General features: G+C 41.7%; 1 protein-coding gene across 2 annotated transcripts in view; it reads left to right on the forward strand.

Moving 5' to 3' along the window:
- tmeff2a (transmembrane protein with EGF-like and two follistatin-like domains 2a) overlaps positions 1-25,948 on the forward strand; it is a 103,856-nt gene that overhangs the window by 60,876 nt on the left and 17,032 nt on the right. For both annotated transcript variants that reach the window (XM_080038103.1, XM_080038104.1), the window contains exon 5: positions 23,437-23,533. In XM_080038103.1, the coding sequence (XP_079894229.1) occupies positions 23,437-23,533 (97 nt within the window). The remainder of the gene's footprint in view (positions 1-23,436; positions 23,534-25,948) is intronic.

Genomic DNA, 25,948 nt, shown 5'->3' on the forward strand with positions numbered 1-25,948 from the left:
TCTTGTGGCTTTCTCTGGTTTTATCTGATAAGTGAGACCACAAGACGACCGGACGAGCGAGATGCCCCTAAGGCACGGGCCCAGTCACATGGCCCATTTAGTCAGAGTCAGACATTTGTCATAATCAAATTGTACAGTGGAGAAATTGAATTGCGGCTCACATGATCACAGCAAGGCACAGCCAAAGCCTTTTTTTTTATAAAACCCTTTAAGATTTCTGCGGGTCAGGAAATTCCTCAAAGAGTGTATTTTTAAAAAACACTCTGTACTTGCCTGAGAGGCTAGCACCATGCTAGCATAGCATTGGGAAGCTGTAGTGCTCATTGTGAAGAAACGGGAAGAGTCCTGCTTCAAGCCCTAAAGAAAGAAAGAAAGAAAGATTGAAAGTCTGTCACGCTCCATGGGTCTATATTGGCATTAGAGTGACCTAATTTCCCGGCGGTTTGGAAGGGTAATTCTTATCTAAATGAAGTGCTTTGTCAAGGTCGAAACAGTGTCCGCTAACTTATCAGAGACAGTTTTTCTGTTTGAATGGAGAGGAAGAAAAAAAAACTGACTTCCATTATAAATCCTTAGCTGCAGGGAGAGAGAGAGCATCAGGACTGGCTGCGGTCTAAATACTACTAGTGTTCAAGTGCCTATGTCTTTTTCAACAAGCCTATTTCCTCAGAGTCGCTGTAATTATTGGCCGGGCTTTGTGTAGCCGCAGACTTTTCAAACACTATAGTCCTTCACTCCCATCAAAGATATTCAAATTGTCTATCTAGCACTGCAAACGATAGTACACATGTATTACACCCTGCTTTCTCCACTCTGTATTTTTACATTCACTTTTCTGAAAGCTGACGAATGAAAAGATAAACGGTGCACTATAAGCTTGATGAAAATACAATAGCCTTATTGCTGTAATTAATGCAATGATCGGAGACACCACTACACTACACTACACTATGGATTTGCATGCACTTCATTAATTAGAATTAAGGCTGCGGAGCTCCACCGTGGGGGCCATTATGAATTCAGTTTCAATTGATCTCCCTAGGTCGGTGTGAAGTTTGTAAGATTCCATAAAAGTAGCACTCGACACTATTACTTTATTGACTCTGCAAAAATTGTGGAGCATATTAAATCGGAAAGCCTTACCATCCAGTATAAGGTCTGATATTAGCAATCATTAAGGCTAATGAAGAATTATAATGTGCCATGCTGCTATACTGTATTCAGTCTGTGGTGTGTGGGGAGTATGTTAGAGCACATGACCGTGGGGTGACCTCAGTTGCCTGCACTGACTTTTCAAACCAAGTGGAGGTTAGGATAGAAACAGGAGAGTCAGTCGGGTTATAATAACTGGCTGACCCGCGGTTCCCCTGGTGATTGTTCCATCTCCTATATGTTCCCCGATCCGCCAGACTTCCCACAATGCCGAGCTGCTGCACCCCAGTCACGCTGCTATTGCTATGGTAACCAAGTTAGAGGTTTATGGAAGTGAGTAATCTAATCTTCCCACTTTGTGGTGTAGCGATAAGGCTCGCCAAACGCCAGCCCACCCCTTGTGTGTGTGTGTGTGTGTCTGTGTGTGTGTGTGTGTGTGTGCGTGTGTGTGTCTGTGTGTGTGTCTCTGTGTGTCTGTGTGTGTGTGCGTGTGCGTGCGTGTGTGTGTGTGTGTGTCCTACTTGGTCATTCTGTGCAGCATGTCATACACACAAACACACCCACACACACACACACACACACACCCACACACACACACACACACACAAACACACACACACACACACACACACACACACACACACACACACACAATCTAGCCAATATGTTCCAGCCTAATAGGCAGGTGAAAGCCGAAGGGCAGATAGGCTTCCAGCCTCGTTGAAAATTCTGAACCTTACTGACACCGTCGTCCCTCAGCGTTAAAGGAAAGCTCTGCTGTTTTTATTGCCAAGGTTAGTGGTTTTAGTGGCAGTGGGAGTGCACACAGAAATGTTGTTTTAAAGTCAGCAACGTTTTCGATCATGTCCCAAACAGCATAAGGTTGCACACAGGGCTATTGGTTACAGTTGGATTCCGTGTGATGTTCTTGGGCCTTTATACCATTTAGAATTGCATATGTCAAATACAAGTAATTAATTAATTCAAATAGCATAGTAAGACTGAAATAGGGCAGTAGTGGGTTTGGAATTGAAAAACATATTCATAATTACTATGGTTAAGGTTGCTAAAAATGGCTAAGCTGCTAATGAGTGATAGATTGTGTAGTGCTATCACCAATCGAGGCTTTGGTTTAAAGGTCACCTATTATGCAAAATGCACATTTCCAAGTTTTTTCAACATTAATATTGGTCCGCAATGTGACTAGAGACTCCCAAAGTATGAGAAGAAACAACCCTCTCTCTTTTTCTCCACCTCCACCTTTTAGAAAACCTGTGTTCAAAAACCCCAGTCAGATGTATCTCCCCTTATGACATCACATGGGGAGAAGCCACACCCCCTCATTACAGATCTAATTTAGCACTAACTCCACCTATAAATCAGTGAGAATTAATCAGGTAGATTTAATCCGGTAGTTAGATTCAGGGCCAATCAGAGCAGACCGGGCTTTTTGGAAGGCGGGGCATAAAGTAACAGGCTCTAAAACTGAGCCTTTCAGACAGAGGCTGAGGACAGGAGATTCAGCAATGGCACTGTGAGAAATATAAAAGGTTTTCTGGACAATACACCACGAAAACAGTTTCTAGCGGAGACCAAAAGTACAATTGTGTACCTGAAAATGAGCACAATACATGACCTTTAACAAGATGCAGTTCAACAGGTGTTGGCAGAGTTGGGGTTTTCCATTTTTCTAAATCCTTTTTAAATCCGGCAGCTTCGTGCAAAAGTGTATTAACCAGGGATAAGGTACATCATGTCATTCCTATGCTTAGAAAAAATAGATCATTTGTTTTGGGATAAACATCTACCCCACAGCAGCATTACACACTCAGATCATATTATGACTTGAAAGCCGATGATTGTGAAGCGCAGATACAAGGTGAACCAAACAGGCCCCATCCATTGCTTACAGAGTAGCCTACAGCGTGTGAGGTTTATTGTAATGTGCATGGAGATAGTCCCCTACACACGCTAAAACAGAGCTATCTCACGGTCTCACTACAATACGTCTGGGCAGCGCACACACGGGGAAAGGCTCAGCCACGCGATAAGCCTTTATTTTGGCACGGTGGATAACGGCTGTAATATAGACTTGAGAAGGGATAGGATCTGCAAATGAGATAGAAGCAAAGTCGTTAGATCCCTTCATCCACACGCGAGCTCACGCTCTCACACACTTTCCATTTTCCCCATCTTTCACCTCTGACGCTCCGGCTGCTCCCTCTGTATCTCCACGGGAAACGTATCCAATCATACCACTCTGAAATGATTATTCAAATTTGCCATAGCCAGTGTGTGTGTGTGTGTTAGTGTGTGTGTGTGTGTGTGTGTGTGTGTGTGTGTGTGTGTGTGTGTGTGTGTACGCGCATTCAGACAGTATCTGGTGTGACGAAGTGGCAGCCGCTGTGTATAGCAGCTATCAGTGGAGGAAGTGGGTGAGAAGTGGGACTGAGTCTGATGAGAATAGTGGGGTCACCTTTGGGCCACCTCTAGCTCTCAGGGTTCTGATTGTCATTTTTTATATATATATATTTTTTCTTTTTCGTCATCCTGAAAATAATGGAATATGGCCGTAGGATGAGATCTGGGCCCACAGAATGGGTTGAAATGGACAGATAGTGGGAGGATTGGTCATTTCTTTTCTGTAATAGCGGGATTTGACTGGGATTAAGAGAGGGAACAGGGGAATCAGTTGGGCACTTTAGGAAAGAATTTCAGCTGTGGTGTGTGTGTTTTCGTGTGTGTGTGTGTGTGTGTGTGTGTGTGTGTGTGTGTGTGTGTGTGTGTGTGTGTGTGTGTGTGTGTGTGTGTGTGTGTGTGTGTGTGTGTGTGTGTGTGTGTGTGCGTGTGTGTGTGTCCCCGGAGCGTTTTAAATGGGCTACTGCTGTGAACTGCCCCTTCCAATTTCAGCGTAAGCTCGAAGTCAGCAGTTGTGAGCCTTCGTTTCCGAGTTGAGAAAACTAGATTGTAAAAGTGCACGTATACAGTAACGGCGGCCATTCCTCATGATGTCAAAACATACAGGGGCTAATAAAACAAATGACACATTGTATAGTCATCTTGCTCCGGTGGAAGCCTGGCATACTCTATATATCAGCTATCAGTTGATATACAGTTATATTGTGCCATAACCATCTGCTGTATACACAGTGTGGAGGCCATAAAGGCTTGTATACCCGGGGAAAACAGATAGGATGTCCCAGATAGATGAGGGCTCATAATCTTTCATGCAGTAGCAATGGAGACATCCACCCAACCTTTGTGCCCTCCCCCTGGGGATTTCAGGTCATGTCTTCTTATGTAAGCCCCATGTAAACACTTATAATGGATTGGAACAATAACGCTTGCCTCAGTTCATAATTTTAGTATGGCAAGATACTGCAGGTGAATAAGGTACATTTAGCTACACCGATCTTATAGGTATCATCCTGAAACTTTACAAGTTGTTAACTCTATAAAATGTTTATTAAATAAACTGTAATTGTTGCAATAAAATGTATTAAAGTGCATTTTTAAGACACTTCACAACAAATTAACAAATATGTTTGTAAAAAGCCTTCGGAAAAGTGCTTAGCATGATTATGGACAGTTCAGTTGATGTAAGTGCTTTGGTTCAAGATGGTTGGATATGACAAACATGTATATACGCAAACAGCCAAAGTTTAGTCAAATAAATACTTTAATTTACATTTTGGACCTTTTATTTATGAAAAAGAAGTGTCATGGAAGCAATATACCGTACTTTTCGGCCTACAAGCCGCGACTTTTTCCCCGTTTTTAGACCCTGTTATTACACAGCACAGTATATATTCTGTAGCTACTGGGGATGGGCGTTAGTAATCGAGTACTCGAGTACTCCTCGTTTCAAATGATCTCGATTGGTGGATGAGGAAAATCGTTTTTTGTTTTTTTTAGTGTTTGTAGCCTGCCGGCCGGCCGGCGGGCCGCCCCTATTTTAAAATGTTATATACGTGTACAAAACGGATATAAAGTTTAACAAAATTAAATATTTTGATCCAAGTTAAATAAACTAAGCATTGTGTCAAATAGAAACCGCAAATAACTGCCACCTCCGTGCAGCGCAGCCAGTGTGTGGTCTCCACAGCACCGCGGAGCTGAATGCGGTGCTGGAAAACTTGGAAAGTCACGTCGGCCTAAAGAAGCCAGGCTGACTTCGGGCACATTCGAGCAAACGACATTTAAGAAGCCTTTATTATGGAATATAGGATTGAGATTCAAAAGCCGACGGTGTAACGTTCCGTTAACGAGGAATTAGTCGCGGTAATTAGTCACGGACAGGAGTGAGCATTACGTGGTTGGATATACTAGCCTACTACTTCTACTGCTTTGGTGAGTTATTTAGCCTATCTATGTGTTTAAATTGTAGGACAATAATTTTATTGTATTTGCTGCCCTTCTTATTTTAAATGTCTATTTTGAATGTTAGCCAACTACAGCCCATGCTTTTTTTCTCTCTCTTTTTTCTCTCTCCACCGCAGACCTACTCGATCGGTTTAAATTGTGGCCCGCTTATTTAATTACTTTCAGTTAGGAAAATGTGTTTTAAACTTGTGGAAAATAAATCCTTAATATCATATGGCAACTGTGACTGTTTGACATAAGCATTGAGCGCTTTATTGCGGTCAACCGTTGTTCTGTAGACAGATGCGTTGCGTCCTAAAAATAGAAAAAAGTTTAACGAGGAATCGATTGATCCTCGAGGAATGCAAGCGATCACACAAGTAGCGAAAACACTCGTGCCCATCCCTAATAGCTACTATTGCACAAAATGGTAACACTTACGTACGTTATGCAAATATGCAACTTGTTTGTTGAAATGTGGGAGCTTCCTCAAGCTGCCATCTCTTTCCCGACAATCCCCTCTGTGCACGAACTCTTACATATGGTAATTAAACATTATAACACCTGCGGCTTATTGTCCAGTGCGGCTTATAGTACTGAAAGTACGGTAGCCAAAAATCAGAGAACTGAAAAGAGTTGAGCAATGCTTGAAAAAACAGTGTTTTTCCCTGCAGTGTCAGGCCTTAACACTCATACTACTATTATTTTTACCATGAGCAATTTATTCATAATAACCTAGGTGTTCAGTCACCATGGTGACATGCTTGATTTCTTCTGTGTTAGACTCCTTTAGAGTTCTTACTCTGCCCAGATCGTTTCCTCCGTATTACAATTTGGTGAAAGTCTGTAATTCCACCATCTTTTAGTTCCTTTGTCAGCAGCAAGCTAGCAGCGCAGCTCATTACAGACAGTGGGTAGTGCTAGCAAAGCAATTTTAAGGTAGCGGGCCCACACAGAGTAAAGTTGCCCTCAATTCCAGGTAAGAAGGAAGAACGAAAGAAAGAGGGAGAGAGAGAGAGAGATAAAGAGAGGTTAAATAAAAGTAATAAATAGGGAGAGAAGGAAAAAGAAAGAAAGAAAGGATAGTGAAGAGTCACATTATGGCCTCTCTTGTGGGGTTGTTCCGACGCGCAGAAGAACGTTTTCCATTGCTTGAAGATAATTGCGGCAGTTATTATTCTGCTGATGCCCAGTAGTTAAGCAGTAACCCAGAACAGGTCATTTTATATGGGAGCTCTATTCACCGCCGAGGTGTATAATATATGCTGGACACCTTGTAGATATGTGTTTGTTTGTTTTTTTCCCCCTCATCTTGCCTTTCACAGAATCCATTAGCGCAGTTAGCAATGATAATAAAGCAAGATGATTACATTACAATAATTAGAATGGTGGGCTCCTCTACTGCATTTAGTTTCACAGTTGATATTAGTAATCATGACACGGCACTGGCTTATAGAGAGATACACCAAACACTGTCACGTTTAAAGGTGCAGTCAGGCATTCTGAGGAATGCTTGTTATCGAAATCACTTTTTGTCCTGATCAGTGAATATCTGCTCACAATCCGCTACCTGTCCGTACTGTGTGTGCACTGGAGAGGAAAAAAAACAGTGTTAATATGTAGCCTAAGCAACATATCCATTTACAGAGCCTAGGCTGTGTATTAACACTGGATTGTTTTCAGTGCGCACACAAATTATGGACAGGTAGGGGATCGTGAGGAGACATGAACTGATTTTGACAAAAAGAGGTGTTGACAACAAAGCGTTCTCCAGAATCGCACGCGTGCTGACTCCACCTTTAAATGACAAAAGCTTGATTTTGTCTAGAACAAAACATGTTTTAGGTCTAAATTTGCTTTATTTGTGTATACTGTGTATATAAAGATAGAGAGAATGGGGACATTTTGTAAGGCAGTTTGCACTTCTTTTTTCTTCTTCTTCTTCAGCCCTTGTGTCTGTCATTTGCCCCTCTTAACGTCAGATACAGTTTGAATCATCACAGACCAGAGGCAGCACTCTTCTGATTCTTCTCATTTACAGTGTAAATGAGCTTTTCCCTGCTCACTCTCCGGAGGCCTTCAACTGGGATGTGCTCCACATGTAAACATCTGACGGCTGTTTATTTTCTGGGCTTCAAAACTCCTCTCGGGAGATTGCATGTAAATCCCTGGTGGTGTGTGTGTGTGTGTGTGTGTGTGTGTGTGTGTGTGTGTGTGTGTGTGTGTGTGTGTGTGTGTGTGTGTGTGTGTGTGTGTGTGTGTGTGTGTGTGTATGTGTGTGTGCATGCATGCGTGCGTAGTGTGTGTGTGTGTGTGTGGTGTGGGGGGGATATGTGCGTGCTAAAGACTTTGTGTTTCGAGTATAGAACTTATAGCCTGTGCTTTGGGAGTGCCCCGGCGTGGCTTACAGTTTGTTTACATTAAATGAGCGGATCATATTGAGGCTGGAAATGATGCATTGGCAGTAAAGGGGACAGTCGATGTGTTTATTTACTCTCTGAAATTGCATCCAGGAGCCAAGCGTGAAAGAGCTCAGATTAAAAAGTGCCGCGTGATGAAGTGAAGACTACTGAAGAGAAGGCCTATGTACATAAAACAGTGCATTGTGGGGGAAAAGGACTGGCCTAGATAAACACATTGACTGATATTGAGTTATGTGCAATCTTGAAGAAAAAAACAAAAACTTTAAATTACTTTTCCTTGGATTTTCACCTTTTCTTTTCTTTTGTTTGGTTATGTCTTTTTCTGTACACAAGCAATCTACATCATCTTCTTCAACTTCAACTTGTTGGTATCTTTGTATTTAGATGTCTCCCTGTATGCATGTAATATAGATGGGAAATAACATAATCCCTGCGTTCCAAATCACATATACATGCTTCCAATGACCATACTAAGTACATACTGTAGTTTGCATGCAGTAGGCATATAATCGGGACACACTAATTTATTGCCTAATAACTTTGTACTTTATAACATGGTAAAGTTGTCTCTTATGTACTTGTGGTGTGTGCTTTTTACCCAGACAGCTTCACAGAACACGAATAGCTTAGGTGTCACGTTACCCCATGGCTCGCGCCTAGCATGTACCTGGAGAGTCTCACATTTTAGAATCAAAGATAACAGCAAGGAAGTGTGGACATTTCTACTAAAGGTGTTGATTGGAGGCCATCCAGACAATTAACACGTCTTGTAAAAGTTCTAGTTTAATTTTTTTAAACGGCCTACTCTGTGAATAATCAATGCAAAACACATCCGCATGGCTCGTGTGAAGGTAAATATGTGAAAAGTAAAAAAAAGAAAAAAAATTGTCAAAATTCATTAGCAGGAAGTTATTGACGCAAATCAATTGAGTGCATACTAGAACCCTTTTAGCTCAATCCATATTTTTAAATAACATTACATTAGTGGAACATATTCAATCTATTCAAATATTGAATAGAGGAAGAAAAAAATCAACCACAAGTACCTCAAGGTCAACGTTCCAAGAGAACATTTGTATGATGAGACACGGCTATCTAGAAAATGGGTTTCTAGAAAAGATTATGGGATCTAAAAGGACTACTTTGCTGTGGTTAGGAGAGCTTATTTGTCATGGTTTGAATCATACAATTAAACTGTGGTTAAGGTAAGGGAACAATCATGGCCAATGCATTAAAAAAAGAACAACTCCTGACTGTCAATTGGAAACAAGAAGTCCTACTGAGCTGCTGGTGTTGTTCTTAGGTAGGATCTTAGACCCAACCAGAGCTAAATGTGGGAGTGAACTCTATTGTGAGGTGAACACAACTTATGAATACGTATTGCTCTCTGTCTGCTATGTATGTAAATAAGCCACAGTTTGCAAACAGGATAATGGATTTTTAAGCAGACTCACTCATTTCCTTTCATATTAAAAAAAAAAAAAGTGGACAGCATGATGCACTAACCGCCGTGCTGATAAACTGCATTTTCCCCACCATAATTTAGTTAAAGTGCAGATAACTGTGCTGTCAGTTATCTCTATGCCAGTGGACGCCAGTTTTCTTTCCTCTTCCCATCCTTCTCCTCATCCATTAATATCCTCCAAATCCTCAAATGGCTTTTTCTCTCTTCTTCTCCTTTCCTCTGTATAGCCTGGTCCGATCCCCCCCAACCGTCTATCCCCTGTAGCTCTGTCTTTAGCCAGGGCCAATCCCCTCTAGTGGCTCTTGTGCACACAGGATTAGCCATTAGCTCTTAGTCTGTTTTTTTTTCCGACACCAAACCCCTGCCACCACTCACAAACAGTCTGGCTGTCCAAATGCTCCTCTCCATGGCCTCGTAGGGAGTGCGATGGGCCCCGCAGGCTGGTGCTGAGATTAGACGTGGCACTGTGGGGCAGCTCGGCTCAAACCGAGTGGAACTATACAGAAGTAGTTTGCCAGGCAGGAAGCCGACAGGTCTCGAGACTTTCAGTGACCGATGCATAATGAAGGCAAGCTGGGTGATGGGGGGGACAGAATGGGCATCACTGTGCCAAGATCACTAAAAGTGTTTCTGTGTTCGCCCTCAAGGACAAAGAGGGGTCAATAGATCAGTACGGCATTGAACTGTCCGCAGAGTGAGGGCATGCAAGCAGGTGTATACAGTACATTGGTGGAAGATTATGTTGTAGATATTTGTGTGTATATTTTTGACGGACCTATATGATCCTCATTAAAGGTCACATAGTATGCTCATTTTCAGGTTCAAAATGGTCATTTGTTTTTCTATCAGAAGCTTTTACCATGGTGTAGTGTCTAAAAAAAACCTTTATAGTTCTCACTGTGGCATTTCTGAATCTCCTCTTTTCAGCCTCTGTTGGAAATGCTCCATTTTAGAGCCTGTTTCATAAAGCCCCACCTTCCAAAAAAAAGCCCAGTCTGCCAGGACTGCCATATGACTGGTTACAAATGACATCATTCTTTGAATTGGCTCTTTGCTCTCGAGCCCTGCAAGTTTCTCATTTTCACATGAAAAAAACCTGCACCGAAAGTCCCGGTGAAATGCACATTTTGGTTTCTTTGTGTGTTATTCATAGCAAATACCTCATTGAATATGTTTTATTGAAGTGCAAATAGCTGAGACCAATAAGGAGCAGAAAGAAAATGGAGCTCTCTAAACAACGCTGTCTGATACTGACAGTTCATGTGAGCACAAAGGCTCTTTTAATAGCAGCTTCCTGTGCTTCCTTAGCTGTTGTTGTTCCCTGATATCTGCTTCAGTATGAAAGCATTGTTTTAACACATCACACAATGGGCTCGAAATACAAGCCCCAAGATGAGATTCAAGCCTGGACTGATGCCAGTCAAAGCATACTTCTTTTTAACAGTTACTGGAAAAGCCAGCAGGTAGATACAGGCCTTTTGAGGGTGTACGAGTCAGTTTCAATTTGTTAATGAGCGGATGACAGAGAGGTTAGATATATATATATATTTACAGTATGCCAGGAAGCCAGGGTCAATAAAGACTTTGACATTTCCACAATCACTGCCAAAAGGCCCCTAAAGCATTGCACTAAACAACAATCAGCTTCAGGGCCACTGGCAACAATGAATGCTCATTTCACCGTAAATGTTTCTGTGTAGGTGGCAAAACTGTATTTTATCAATCGATTCATAAAGTGGATAATTCAATTAAAAACTACTTTCCTTGCCAAGGTCACAAGCAAGTGTACAGTGTATCTATTCAATACATAACTATGTGCCTTGAGCCTTTCTCCATCTTTCCAGTGTGTAGCTACTATTGTACTGCTGTAACATTTGAATTAATATAGACACTAATTTGTTATAATCCAAGTAACACCCCTAACAGGTTTTGATTGGACAAAGAAATGATGTGTTATATTTGAAAATGTGCCTATTTGCATCTGGAGAAGATTTTTACAACTCTAAGAGGTACATCACCTCCATGAGAACCTACAAAAAACTAGGGCTGTCAAGCGATTAAAAAAATGTATCTAATTAATTACAGGCTCTGTGATTAATTAATCTAAATTAATCGCATACTTATATGACACTTTTATGCCTGTTTATAAACAACTCTAGGCCTATAGGCTACCATTCGTTTCTCTCTCTCTCTGTCTCCGTCTCTCGTAACTTCTGTCTCCTCCCCTCAGCCTCAGCTAAATACATTTAGGAACTACTAGCGCCAAAAAAAACACAAAAAAAACAAGCAGGCTAAATGATGCACACACACACACACACACACACACACACAAAGGAGGAAAAAGACAGGCATATGCTAGGAAGAGTGAGAGGGGACGGGTCGCAACTAGCAAACAAAATTGAGACAAGGAGGAAGATTGAGAGATAGGCCTACTGTTTTGAACCTACATTGTTAATTATGCAAATGTAATGCACAGACACTGCGGAGAATAACATAAGACGTATTCCTACCTTCATGCTTATTTGCCTGGAGCAGCCCATAACATAGAGACCTCGCCTCGGCCCCTTTCCCCTGAAGATACAGGTGCAGCTCCGCTATCGTCTCACCTCTTTTGCACCGGGTCAAAGGGCAATATAGAAGTGCGATTAATCTGCGTTTATTTTTTTAAGCGCGTTAATTTTTCTGTGATTAATTAATCGAAATTAACGCGTTAATTTGACAGCCCTATAAAAAACATTTAAAAAAAGTGTTTATGAACAAATTACTCTTTTGACCATGTGTTTAGGGGTGTATCATTTTGGGGTAATTGTTAGTATTGAACCACAGTGAGAATTAAGTGTGTGTCAGTACATATCCATCAAAGCTCTCCACCGTAGCCTAGGACCATAGGTCACGGTGGGTGGGCCACTTGTGAACCATACAAGCCATAGGACAGGATTGTTTTTTATACAGAAGCACCACTCGACAAACATGAGTGGCATAACAATTTTCCACAAGGGTGACTAGAAAAAGATAGAGACAGACCGAGAGAGAGAGAGGATGTTTGCTACTCCCTGCCTGCTCTTTTCCTCTATATTCTCAACATTCTGCTCGGGCTTGGAGAGTAAATATGCCAAGGTTAGAGAGGCCTAGCCCATAGTCCAAACTGGGGGAGGAAATTAATTGAATTTCCAACAAGCATGCTGATGCGAGATATGGATGGAAGACATTCTAAATCCTTTTGAGCTGTGCGTATGAGGACAAATAATAATGTAATGGAAGGAAGGAGAGATAGACAAGAATAATAACATTGACCCAATAATGGCGATCTGTTGCATTTTGATGCCTTCTTGGTGGTGCTATATCTGCCACATTCATAGAAAATGAAATAGACTTGAGATTTAACAGAAACAGAGGCCTAATAGAAAGTGACTGCTGTGGGCAAGAGATGTGCCTGTGTCATAATCCATTAGTGAAATCAATCTTAAAATAGATGGGTGTCTCTTTTGGGAGAAAAAAAGCCTGTATTGTTTTTTCTCCCTGTAGTATTTGAAGTCCAATGTGACTTCCTTTAGGCTATTTCCGGTTTAAAACTAAAATCCTGTCTTCGAGACAACACAGAAAGGGACTGTTTAAAAGGAGGACCATGGCAAATATGGAGGAAGAAAGGACCTAAAACGAATTCCACATATTGTTGGTGAAGCAGTGGATTGTGCTATTTCTTGCTTTGGCTGATTTTAGATTGCATATTAATTTCTGATTTTGTATGGCTTCTTCGTGTGAAGACAGTGATACTCATACAATAGTATCCTGTGGGTATCCGTATCAAAATTATGGAGCTATTGCCAGGAAGTGATTAGCTTAGCTTAGCACAGCATAGCACAATAAAGCTTAAAAGTTCTGGTTTGATGCGGAGTAAAGTATTGTAACTGTTGCTTTGATACAAATGCTGCATTTTTAACATTTGTCCTAGCTCGATACTTAATGCACGGACATGATTGGTATCGATCTTCCCGTCTCACTGTCAGCAAGAGAGTGTAAAAACATAAATCCTACAAATGTAAAGCTTTTCCTCTCTGTATTGGCACATGTATCAAGCACATGTTTAAATGATACCAAGCCCTACCCAGGACACAATCTAGATACATGATTCTGTTGCCTAATTTTTTGTAAAACATCACTTACATATCTACACAGTGGTTAAGAACCAGACATATGTCATGCTCTGTCTCAGTCAAAAGTGTAGCGTTGTGAACGAACTTGAATGCATTATTCCAGAGCTCTGGTTGGCTGCTGATAGGTGACAGCATCACAAGGCAGTCACTGAGCCATTCTGGCGACAGGAGAGCAGAATGCACGGGTCTAATCCCGTCAAAGCTGAGGGGGAAAATGAAGTTTTTAAAGCCATAATTCTCCTTTTAATCCGTTCAGAATGTCAAACTGTGACCTAGTTGAGGACTTTGTTCATGGATTCATTAACAGTTGCAAGGTCACAGTACCAATGGTAGGCTTATTGTACCCATAGCTGCAGCTGCAAGTACTGTGGGTGTGTGTGTGGTTTGCGCTCATGGTTTGGTTTTATTTTGATTGGCTTGTTCAGAAGAGTAGGGAAGATTTTTTCGACAAACATTCCTGGACATGACTGAGCTTTCCCCCTATAGCCTTGTATCTGGATTCACATCTACCAGTTTTGTCCCAGAGAGCAGTGCAAGAATAGATTAATGGCTGCTTTTGTCTATTAATAACGTATGGCAATGCTGTTGTGTCTTCACAAATAAACGTACAAGCACAAATAAAGGAGACTGCACTGACTGCTTACCTGTCTTGAGAAGCTGACATCTTTAAAAATGAAGTGGTTACATTTTTTAAACGTGTAAAAATGTACTTTACCATGTTCAATATGCACTGGATACTTCTTGTTAGTCAGGTGCTCGTTCAACGATCTAATCAAATTCAGAATTCCTCTTAGCATGTTATCTGCTGATTCTGTCTCACAAGGTACCATTGAGTTTGTTTCTGAAGACAGGTCTCCTATTGTTTAAAGTATTGTGTATTGTCTTTATGTGTTATAGTAGTTGTTGGAGCCAAATTGCTATTTAAGTTTGATTTGATTTGTTTATTCAATGAATGATAGAGAGGTGTGGCCTTGGTGAATGCAGAGGGTGGATACCATAAATACCTGGCAACCTGTGATTAGAGGCAGGTGTGTAGTGGGAAAGGCCAAACAGTTTTCGACCGTGTTTCGTGCTCCTGTTCATGTTTGTGTTCTGGAAATATTTTTTTGGGGGGTTTATATGAATGAGAACAATTATCTTTTGAACTGTTTTTGGCGTCAATAAAAGGATTGACATATCCAACTATAGAGCAGCTCTCTGGACATTGAATTAGTTATGCACGTGTCAAACTTTCGTCTAGCCATTACCCCCACAAAGTCGTGCTACAGGTAAAGCCACTACAGTAGTAACTCAGGGCATGAGAATGTTTTTGAGTGACATACAACCATAACAAACAACCCATGATTCCCAAGTCCAATGTAAGAGCATATTACCTAACTAGCAAAACTTCTGACAGGTGGTCATTTGTAAAGATGTTGACGATGCAGAAGCAGAGCAAGGTGTTCTGGCTTGACTTCCGAATTTCCAAGGTGCACGCAAGCAGTCAAAACTCCAGTAACACTTTATTTATTCATGGGCCCTTTTTGCTAGACAAGACAATGTTCCAGGTTTGTGACCTTCAGCAGGGTCATCAGAGTAATGGGACCGTCACAAATTATTAATAGCCGCTTTCAAGATGCTCAGAAAGCGTAAGAAGCCGTCGTCTTGTCAAAGGGTGTGATCAAGTGTGGAAACTAGGATCAGAATCTGAAAAGGGCTTTCCATGGCAACTGGCAAGAGTGATGGAAAATTTTGTCTTGACGTGTATCTGCCATCTCTCCCCACAAACTACCTTGTGAAAAGGAATGAAAAGTACCAACATTATGTTGTGACAATCAAACTGCAGGGTCACATTAGACTCTTCAGCATGCGCCGGCACGCCTCATTTATAAATGATCCCTGTCATTTCCTATCACGTCAGGCTAAGACATGACAGCCAGCCAGTGATAAATCTACCCCCCCTTTTGTGAGGACATCTTGTATTGTGGTACGATCAGACTAAACTTGGCCATGGGAAACTCTGTTGTAGCAAAAGGCACTCCCACACAGCTCAACAGCGACCAACCTTTTCTCTGCTTGCATTACTTTGCTGAGCAGTTATGAAAAAGGATATTATTGATCAATCTTTTCTGATTGAGAGGTCAATCCCAACCGCCTCTTGAATTGGCTGCTTTTTCTCTGTATATATATATATATATATATATATATATATATATATACTGTATATATCAACAGAGAACCATACATATATAGGGTTCTCTGTTGGTCGTAGCAGAATGACTAATACATGGAGTGTGTGTTCTTCTGTCTCTCTGCCAATGCCCACCAAGCATTTTCATAGTATCATTATTTATATCATCATAACAATATTACATTATCTGTGTCATTATAGCCCTGCGCCTGATTCATTTTGTCATTTGCGTCACAGGAAAACAGCCGCCCTTGGCTGACTTTTTTGAAGGGAGCTCGTCTTCTCTTTATCGGCCTTATGGCTGATAAATGACCTTGTGAAAAGTGATACGGTCTCCTGCAGGAGAAAAAAAATAGAATAGAAATTGAATCCTGGCCTCTGTCGGCAGTCTCATCTGTCATCTTTTCAATATTGATGCCCATTATGTTTATGGATTATTTGGCTGTCTACTGTTCTCTGGCCCGGCTCGCCCTGTCACATCAGCCTCTTGGGGCCAGCGGCCCGTTGATAATGCCATTTTGATTGATGGCTTTCATAGCTTAATTGTAAAGCATGGTTTTCCTTTTTAATGGAGCCTCCCACACAACTGAAAAGACTACTATCTAGATGAGTCAGAGTTCAAACTGTGTGTACCGCTTGCAGTTGGATGCACACACAATGTGATGGTAGCATAGACTCCGTATCATCAACCCGGCACCATTATCAGCTCGTTGGCTCATGTTTAGTGCTTCCTGTATCACCTTTCATGGATCGCAGGTCCCTTTACGGGAAGAAAACAAGCCCTGGTACCATTTATCACACCTGCCCATAGGCACACTATTGTTTTACAGGCATGGTGTAATTATTCTGAGGCCTGTCTTTTAAAAGACTCAATTCAATTGAGAACATGAATAAGGAGACATTTATCAGGTACACGTAGCTAAAACAAATGCATTCCTATACAAGGGGGTTAGAGGTGTTGTAGAGTATTGAGTCATCTTAATGGTCATTTCGGGAAGCTGTTTAGTTGTATTTTGTTATACTTACAGCTATTTTTAATATTGTGTCAACCTCATTAATGTCAATGATGTACACTACAGTGTATGGGTCAAAGATGAGACGTGTCATTTTTTTGTCCCAGGGTATTTTTTGACAGAAATATAAATGGGTCAGGCCAGAATTTGGTACCACGTTGTGTCCGTACACAGTAAGTATTTTGAAACATGAATCATTTCAAACTGTTTCAAAAGTCGCTTCACATATTTATTTTATTCTTTTGGACCAATCATTGGTTTTGCAAACAAAATGAATAGAAAATGGCTCCTTCAGCGAATGTTCTCACCTGTTAAAGGACTAATTATATTTCTGTGCAACTTTTATCTCAATGGAATAATTTTCCACCAGTTAAATAAAAGCGTTTTCTCATGACGACTATATATAGTATGATTGTAAAATAGCTCTCAGGCACTAAAAGATCACAATCAATGATCTGGTATATGGAATCATAACAAGTTGAATATCACATACATATACTAAATACAATTTGAGCTTTTTACCTTTTGTTTAAAAACTGACTTTTACCATTTATTAAAGTGTAATTTCCACGCATGGAAATTCAATATATTTATAATGAATCCGAACAGATGAATCCTAGCATTAACTGTTAATGTCAGCGGTGAAGGATGAGTCAGAGACAACAGAGAGCCATATGGGGTTCACTGTTTCAGTGACCACACACACAGAATGGAATATAGGATGTATCAGCCCATGTCTTTTTCTCATTCCTCTCCCCTCCGTCTCTCCCCATGGTGTTTGCAACCAAGGTCGTGGTGGTCTTGCTCTGTTTTCCAGGGGTGTATAGGCTTCATTCATCATCCGTATGATAGCTGCATGCTAGAGCGCCCTAAATCCCCTCTCTGTGTTTGGGTGTGTGTGCATGTGTGTTAGTCTGGCCCACTCAAATAAATTGTTCTCTCCTTACGAATAAATTAACTCTTCCACTCTCTCCCTACAACTCCCTTTTTTGTTTCACCCATGCATCTAAATGCACCAACACACCGTGTAGAAAAGGGATGGGATTAGTTGACATGCTTTGGTCCCTTGAATTCAGGCAGGTAAAGTCAATGCAACATGGTGGACATCAACTGACATATACAGTGGGCAGTGTGAATATGATTGCACGGAGTTGAAGATTTTAATAGGAATGTTAGCCTGTTATGGTATTGTAGCCTGAGAAAGAAGAATTCCTGGAAGTTCTTGGACATTTTTTAGATTAGCAAGCTAGCTAGAGTGTTTCACTCAAAGTGGGAATGTACCTTCATAGCTTTCATTTTCACCAAGGCAGTTGAAAAAGAAAATCCTGAACAGAAGTTATTTGCTGTGTCATTGTAGATATGTGTTCCAGTTGGCCGTGCACAGTGGCCCGTCTCTGGTTCTATTTTACAACCTTACAGTAGCTGAACCGGTCTCACCACAGCTGCTGCACTTCACTGCGCTCCAGAGCATGTCATGCTGTTTTGTCCTCCCTCGCATCAAACCGTTCCCATTTTTCCCACAAAGGAAAGCTCGCTGAGTGCATGGCCACAGTCACTGGTAGCATTTCAGCGTTTTTTTTTAAAGCAGAGGTCACAGTGTTGATTTCTGCTGTATTTTTATTGAAATTTGTGAGCACACATTCGCACAAATAGTATTTACATGTTGGCCATGCTCCACACAGCAGTAAGACTATTGAAGCTCCCCAGCACCTTTTTTGAAGGATACGCTATTCTCACTGTATCTGTTATCCTGCTTATCTCGCCTTTTGCCTCAGCATTATTCCACTATAATCTCTTCCCTTTTTCTCCCAAGTAACTTAATCTCACATATTTATCCACGTTCCTGTTGTGATACATACACACAAAAGCTCTTACATAAAGAAATCATTGTGTTTATTAAAGTAGAGGGGAGCAGAGCAAAGAAAAGGCTTAGGAGGTATGTAGTACAGTCACAGCAGAGAAGGCCATTCGGTCCAGCGGTCTGGTCCCGGCGTGGATCGATACTAGGTGATGTAGGAGCTGGCAGGGGGTGGATTGTGCGGGCGGTAGAAGGGCTAATCATTTCAGTCATTACCCAGCCTTGTCTCCTGATGCCAGGGATTATCAGGCACAGAAACATGGGAGATGTTGTGTTAGCGCTCTACAAGACACTTTATCAGGGATTTGAGAGAGAGAGAGTGTGTGTGTGTGTGTGTGTGTGTGTGTGTGTGTGTGTGTGTGTGTGTGTGTGTGTGTGTGTGTGTGTGTGTGTGTGTGTGTGTGTGTGTGTGTGTGTGTGTGTGTGTGTGTGTGTGTGTGTGTGTGTGTGTGTGTGTGTGTGTGTGTGTGTGTGTGTGTGTGTGAGAGAGAGAGAGAGAGCGACAGAGCGAGAGTTGTGTTGGGGAGAAAAAGGTCAAAAAGAAGAGAGAGACAGTGTTGGCATTAAAGGGTCGAGTGTGTGTGTGTGTGTGTGTGTGTGTGTCCACACACGTTAGAGGGGGAGAGTCGTGGGAGAGCTTACATGCTTGCCTACACACAGCCCCTTTATGTGCCGCTTGCTGATCGTTTGGCAGCAGAGTGCAGCGCGGCCCGAGAGACTGGCTATAGCTGTGGAGAGCCCAGTGAAAATCCTCACACACGACGACATACACGACGGCTGGCAAATGGAGGAAATAACATTTTCACGTCAGTGGTCAAAGAGTCCCGAATGGCTAATTCAATCGGCTCATACTCTGATGTGAGACACAAAAGAAACGCCATATAGTCCACATAATTGAACTTGTCAGGCACAGTTGAACACTGGAGGACAACGGTTTAGAACATGCCTTGATGAAGTATAGGATTTGGGAAACAGGAATGTGCAGGTATTGCTTGCATGTGTCTGTTTTTAAAGGGGGAACCTTACACATAGATCAGTTTACTAGTGCTGATGATGAGTATACAGAGCCCGTGAGTAGTACTGTGTGGAGTCTATAATATCTTCTGTGGCTCAGGAGGATGTGTAACCCAAGTGTTGGAGATGATATATCTATAACAGAAAGCCTGCCTTACAAACTGCGTGCATAGACCAGGGAAAGGGAGGATCTAACGAAAAAAATATGCTATTGAGTATTTTTTTTTTTTTAGCTTGAACGGCACTAGGAAGTCGCATGAGACTGAGATTATAGAGAGATTGTGTGACTAAGAACTTTTACTCTCTTTTTATGAGTCAAGCTCCCCATAACATTGGATCCTAAAATACATTTCCCACAATGCAACTTGATAGCATCTTTCATTAGACTCTATCTGTGTCGATCCCGTCAGACTTTGCAAAGTTTCCTTCTGACTCGTGCCATCATTGAACTTCCGGATTTAAACTGGTGCCCCTCGAATGAGATACAAAGACACAAAGTGAAGTCATGTATTTCTTCTCAGATTTACGGTCAGAAAATGTTTGAAATTTGTCTGGAGGTTGATGGGTGTTATTGGTAGGCAATACTGTAATATTGGTTGGATTCTCAAATCTCCTACTGTCTGTGAATGCCCCTCAACAACTCTTGGCATCATTAAGTAAAAAGAGCTCCAAAGCTGGGCCAAAAACGCACTACTTCATGAAAATTTCACATTCCACATGTCCCAACTTTGATTTCTGCACACCTTACTGCAACTGTGCAGCCATGTGTGTTTGTGGTGTGACGTAGCCTATTGCCACGTGGCAAGAAATCATCCAATCCAAGCAGACTGGAGAAGCAATCATCAGGCCCAGTGGATTAAAAGTGCTGCTGGGCCTTTCTCAATATTGATTGACAGAGCTATTCCTGCTTGTCGCCATGGTTTTGCTTGTTACTTAGAGATGCAAGACTTGCATATAGAGTAAAGAAAATAGAGAGTAAAAATGGGATAGGAGCAAAGGGTCAGAAATGGTATAGACAGGCTTAAATATATTAGATGATTGGCTGCTGAAATGAGCTGCACAGGTGGGCTACACGCCAACACAGCTTCACACCTTAACCCCTTCAGACCCTGCGTCCATTGGAATGGACATAACATATTTATTTCTCTAAACCAATAAATACTCTGTAATTGGATGATGTCAGCACTGCTGGTTACTGATTGGATCCTGATTATCCAATCAAAATCATGTAATGACTTTGAGCATGCTCTGAGAGAGTGACAGACATCTGACAAGACAAGTATGGCTGAGCCGATCCAGAGAGGGAAGAGTAACTGCCCATTTTCAATCTAAAATCTACATTTATGTTCATGCTAGCCAAACAAACGTGCTCTCAGTATAATTTTAACTATTACAAGTGATAATATTTGAAGTTATTTTGAACATATGTCACGTAATTAATTTGTAGGATTTTTTCAAAGTCCGATGTCCATCGCAATGGACATCAGGAGTCGGGCGAATAACCTTGTTAAAGATTCATTAGCCTACTATAAAAAGCATGGTTATGTGTTGGAAGTTCCATGATCGTTTTACTGAAGGCAGAACTGATTTATTTTTTATGTCAATCCTACATATATTGTCTTCATGTGCATGTTCAGATTGCGTCATAGCATTTCCCTCTCTTCTAGTAGGCACTGGGCTTTCCTGGTGATGACCCCACTGCTGTTCCCTACCCTCGCTGTGATACACATATCAAGTTGATGTGCATGTTCAGAAACTTACACAGACTCAAAAACATCCAGTTCCAGATGTTTAGGCCATACCTGAGGACATGCCTTTTATTTTTAATGTTTTATGGCATTTTACGTGCATCGTGTCCTGGCGTCCATTGGAATGGACATGAAAAAAAACTCATAAAAACATGAGTTCGAAAAAAATAAATATATCCACTCTGTTTTTATGTTGATGTTGTATGTTCCTGCTTGTCGCCATGGTTTTGCTTGTTACTTAGAGATGCAAGACTTGCAGATAGAGTAAAGAAAATAGAGAGTACAAATGGGATAGGAGCAAAGAACTCTCAGGAATGGTATAGACAGGCTTAAATAGATTAGATGATTGGCTGCTGAAATGAGCTGCACAGGTGGGCTACACGCCAACACAGCTTCACACCTTAAATTGTAGTTCTTCTCAGGCATGTGACTTATGCAGGTGAAGTGAACTGAAGCTGTGAATACTGAATGCAATTAGACACTTGCAAAATGGTTCTTCTGCGATAATCTGACCCATCAACCGCAAAACCCAAGTTTATCAAGTAAAGGAGGACGCTAGTCCAGTGCTAACTATATTCACCAGTGAAAGACAAAGCAAAGTGACTTTGATTTGAGAGTCTAACTCGACTTAAAGGTTCAGTAAGAGGAATGGTTCTTTTAGCTAACTTCCAGTCAGTTACTGCAGTTAGCAGTCCCCTCGCTCGTCCCTACGTCACCACATTAATGCACTGCGGTCTTCAAGCAGCAAGTTATCTAACATCATCTCAGATCAGTGTGATAAAACATGATAAAAACCATCAAAAGGAAGGATTTTTACCTGCTCCATTGTAGGCGCATACACATTCACCCATCTGTTGCTCTGGCGTGCACCGGTGGTGAGACGAGTGTCGGTTTGTAGCATTCTCTCTTCTGATTGGATAAAAGATTTCGGGATACTCCAATAAGTTTATTTGCCGATTCCATGCAAAGCAGCTGACTGAGAGATCGGCTTTATGAAACGCGCACATTATGTAAGTGATCACTGTATGAATAAAGAGCGATTTTACACTTATATTAACATAAATAAACCGCTTACTTCACCTTTAAGCCCGACAGTGTAAAATCAGGTAAGCAGCTCCGCCAGAGCTTTTTCTAATTCATGCAGCGTGTCTCCTGCAGGGATTACGAGAAATAACAAAAGTTTCAGAAGGGAAAGCTCGCAAAAAAGTGACACAAGGGAGCCACACTTTGGTGTTAGCGATGTTGGTGTGTGTCTGTGTTTGTTTGTGTGTGTGTGTGTGTGTGTGTATGTGTGTGTGTGTGTTTGTGTTGGAGAGATATTATAGATATGACATGGGGAAAGGATGCCAAGTTCCACCACCTTCTTCTCCTTCTTCTTCTTTTCCAAAGTGCGTTGTCCTCTCGGGGCCTTTGCCAGTGTTAAAAATAGAGCCTTTTCTAATGGAGTAGAGGGCCGAGGGGGGGAACGCGAATGGAAAAGAGTCCTCTGCGGTAGTAGAATGCAATTTGAGATTGGCCAGATTGCTTTTTTTTTCTCTCCTTTTTTCTTCTTCTTTCCATGTCCCCATCGGCCCCGCTCATGAAGCGTGATATGCACCGACGGGGTCTCTAAGCCGCCATAAGCCCGACACCATAGTACCCACCCCACCGCCGCCAAGCAGCCCCCTTGTAGCACTCACCGCGTCAGGAAGAAAAAAAAATCAACGCGGTGAAATAAAAAGAGGGACTCAAAAAAAGATCAGCGGGGATATTGGGGTGAGAGATGAGAGTCAGGCGAAGGGGAAGGAGTGAAAAGGAAGAAGGAGAAGGCTCGGGGTGGGATTACAGTGGGGGGATATATGGTGGAACGTCAATGCACTCCACTTGTCCAAGGATGATTTTTAACACACATTTTCTTGCGAGAAGAATGCAGTGTTACGGATGGGTCTTTGTTACAAGTTTATTTCCCCTCTGAAGGTACCCACAATTGGGTTGGAGATACATTGTCACAGAAGGGAAGTGTTGTGAACCATCTGTTTTAGCTGAAACAGGCGTTAAATGTATTTTTTTTTTGTCTGTGTCTTTGTGTCACTTCCAGGAGGGGAGGGCTCGGCCGAGGCAGGGCAGAAGGAGACATCCACCTGCGATATCTGCCAGTTTGGGGCCGAGTGCGATGTGGACGCAGAGGATGTTTGGTGAGTTGGCCAACGAAACACACACAATCACGGCCGCAAAATGTTCCCAACAGACCATTTTTGTGACATCACTGGATACTCAATAGAGTACTATTAATCTGGCCCCGATTATTGACATTCTGAGATAATTATGTGTCTATATTCATTTAATAAATGTTCATTTAAGTAGAAGATATTTTCCATTTTTTATTATTATTAAATTGTTGTATCAAATACACACAAAAAAAACAACAACGTGATGACCTGCTCTCTGAATATCGACACCAGCATCGGCCATTGAAAACCAATATCAGTCGATCACTAACATACACTGCTAGTCTTAAATCCTCTTGGTACCTTGGTTTCAAAATATACCCATTGTATATGTTATTTGAAGCCTTTCAGTACGCTTTAATAAGACTGTGGGTTGGAAGTCTTCTTTATACCGCTCAGCCCCGCCGCTGTACACCCACTGAGGTTTAGTGCATGGTTGACCATTTCATTTAACCTCAATTACACGAGCGGGCCACAGAGAGAAAGAGAGATTTTCGCTTATTCTGGGAAATCCAATTACTATCCTTACAGGACTTGGCACTGTCAGGCACAAAAATGACTTTGACTCACACAAGAGAAACTAGTTCAGTGGAAGAAAATAACGTTTTGTCGTGGATTTAACCATTTATTGCAGATGAAGGCAATGTCTTTATCAGCTCCTCTGCAAAGGGAAGCGGCCCAGAGAACATCCTTAGGGGTTAAGTTAATAAACATGCTGGTGCACAGCCCAATTAGATGAAGGCTCAACTGGGTGAACTGTTTGCAATAGCATCAGTATTATTTGCTTTCTCCAGCACGAAAGAGGCTTAAATTAAGCAACATTTACCGATTTGGTGTGGAACAAGGATGAGCTGCTATCAGCAAAAGGGAAGGCAGTGCTTATGAGAAACATCCCAGACGTCCCACTAGGAAAATTAGAAGTGCCTTGAGAGTATGACTCTCTATGAAAGTGCTTGATGTAATGGAGAGATAATGTACCCTGGTGTGCAATAACCGTAATGCAAAGGGAACGGCTTCACGATGCATTCAGGGGAGCCTCGTCGCAAATACCAAACAGCTGGAGTCCACTTCTGCCCATGCCACCCACTCTCGCAAATGCACCTTAATATTCCACTAAAATACAGAAATGGATTTATTGGCAATTTCTTAAACCCCTCCGAGGTAGAATTGAGAAGGTCACAGCAGCAGCGCAGTGTACCGTCGATGATGTGCGCACACCAAAGCGAAAACATAAAACAGTAAAGCAAAATGGAGCCCGGAGCATATGCAGCACACCTGGCAACAAAGGCAATTACGCCATATATACCGCGGGATGTTTGCCTCCACAATACAAAAGACAATGAGACAAGACAAGAGAGGCAGCCCCAGTCAATAATGGATACCGCTTGAAGAAGAAGAAGTTGACCCTAACAGACGTAGGAATATTTCAGTGCCTCTTTTCCAGCTAAAAAAAAACACAATCCACAAGTACTTCTTTAATTTTTTGAAAGCCCCGAGGTGTTTTGGATAAGAACGTTTCATGTTAATAATCGGACAAGGTAATTGCAAGCCCAACAGCAGGTCATTTTCATCAAACGGCAGCCACCAAACTCTGGCTGGGATCATACTGATTACGATGACAGGTTATTCCAATCAAGCGCTGGCTGATTTTAATCAAACACACCGTCAGTTATAGTCTAACAATGAGTGCAGAGAGGGGACTGTAATCAGAGACCAGGTGATGGTGTGTGTGTGTGTGGATAATAATGCGTCTTGTTTTTCCATCCAAATACATAAAGATAGCTAAAGATAAAAAAGGCCCGGGGGCGCTGATGGTGTAGTGGTTAGAGCGTACACCCCATAGAGGCTCAGCCCTCATCACAGCAGAGTCCCGGTTCGAATCCGACCCACCCCTTTCTGCCCCATTTCAACTCTGTCTCTCCTATTCTGTCTAATAAAGCGGAAAAACGGCAAACGAAAATTAAATTATTATTTTTTTTAAATGTTTTAAACTCCACATTTTTAACACTAGAACTGCCACGGGCTAAAATGTGCCCGTCTGGTTTATGTACATAATTGTATTTTATTAAAATAATTGCATCCCACCATATTTGACTTTTTCTTAATTTGTGTTGTGATGCACTTGTTATGGTTAAATAAAGTCAGAATGAATCCTGATTAAAAAATCTGGAGTTAAAGGGATAGTTCAGTATTTTTGAAGTGGGGTTGAATGAGGTACTTATGCATAGTAAGTCTGTCTCCTTATGAAGATGGTGGTCAGTGCAGTCATTTTAAGGAGTTTGGGGGAGACGTGGCTGTAGCAGAAATCAGCATTGTACTGTTTCACAGGGGGGCCAGAAGAAAAATACCATGTATATAAATTAGGGCTGTCAAATTAACGCG

The sequence above is a fragment of the Ammodytes marinus genome, assembly GCF_949987685.1.
Source record: "Ammodytes marinus genome assembly, chromosome: 12".
In the NCBI taxonomy this organism is placed as follows: Eukaryota; Metazoa; Chordata; class Actinopteri; order Uranoscopiformes; family Ammodytidae; genus Ammodytes; species Ammodytes marinus.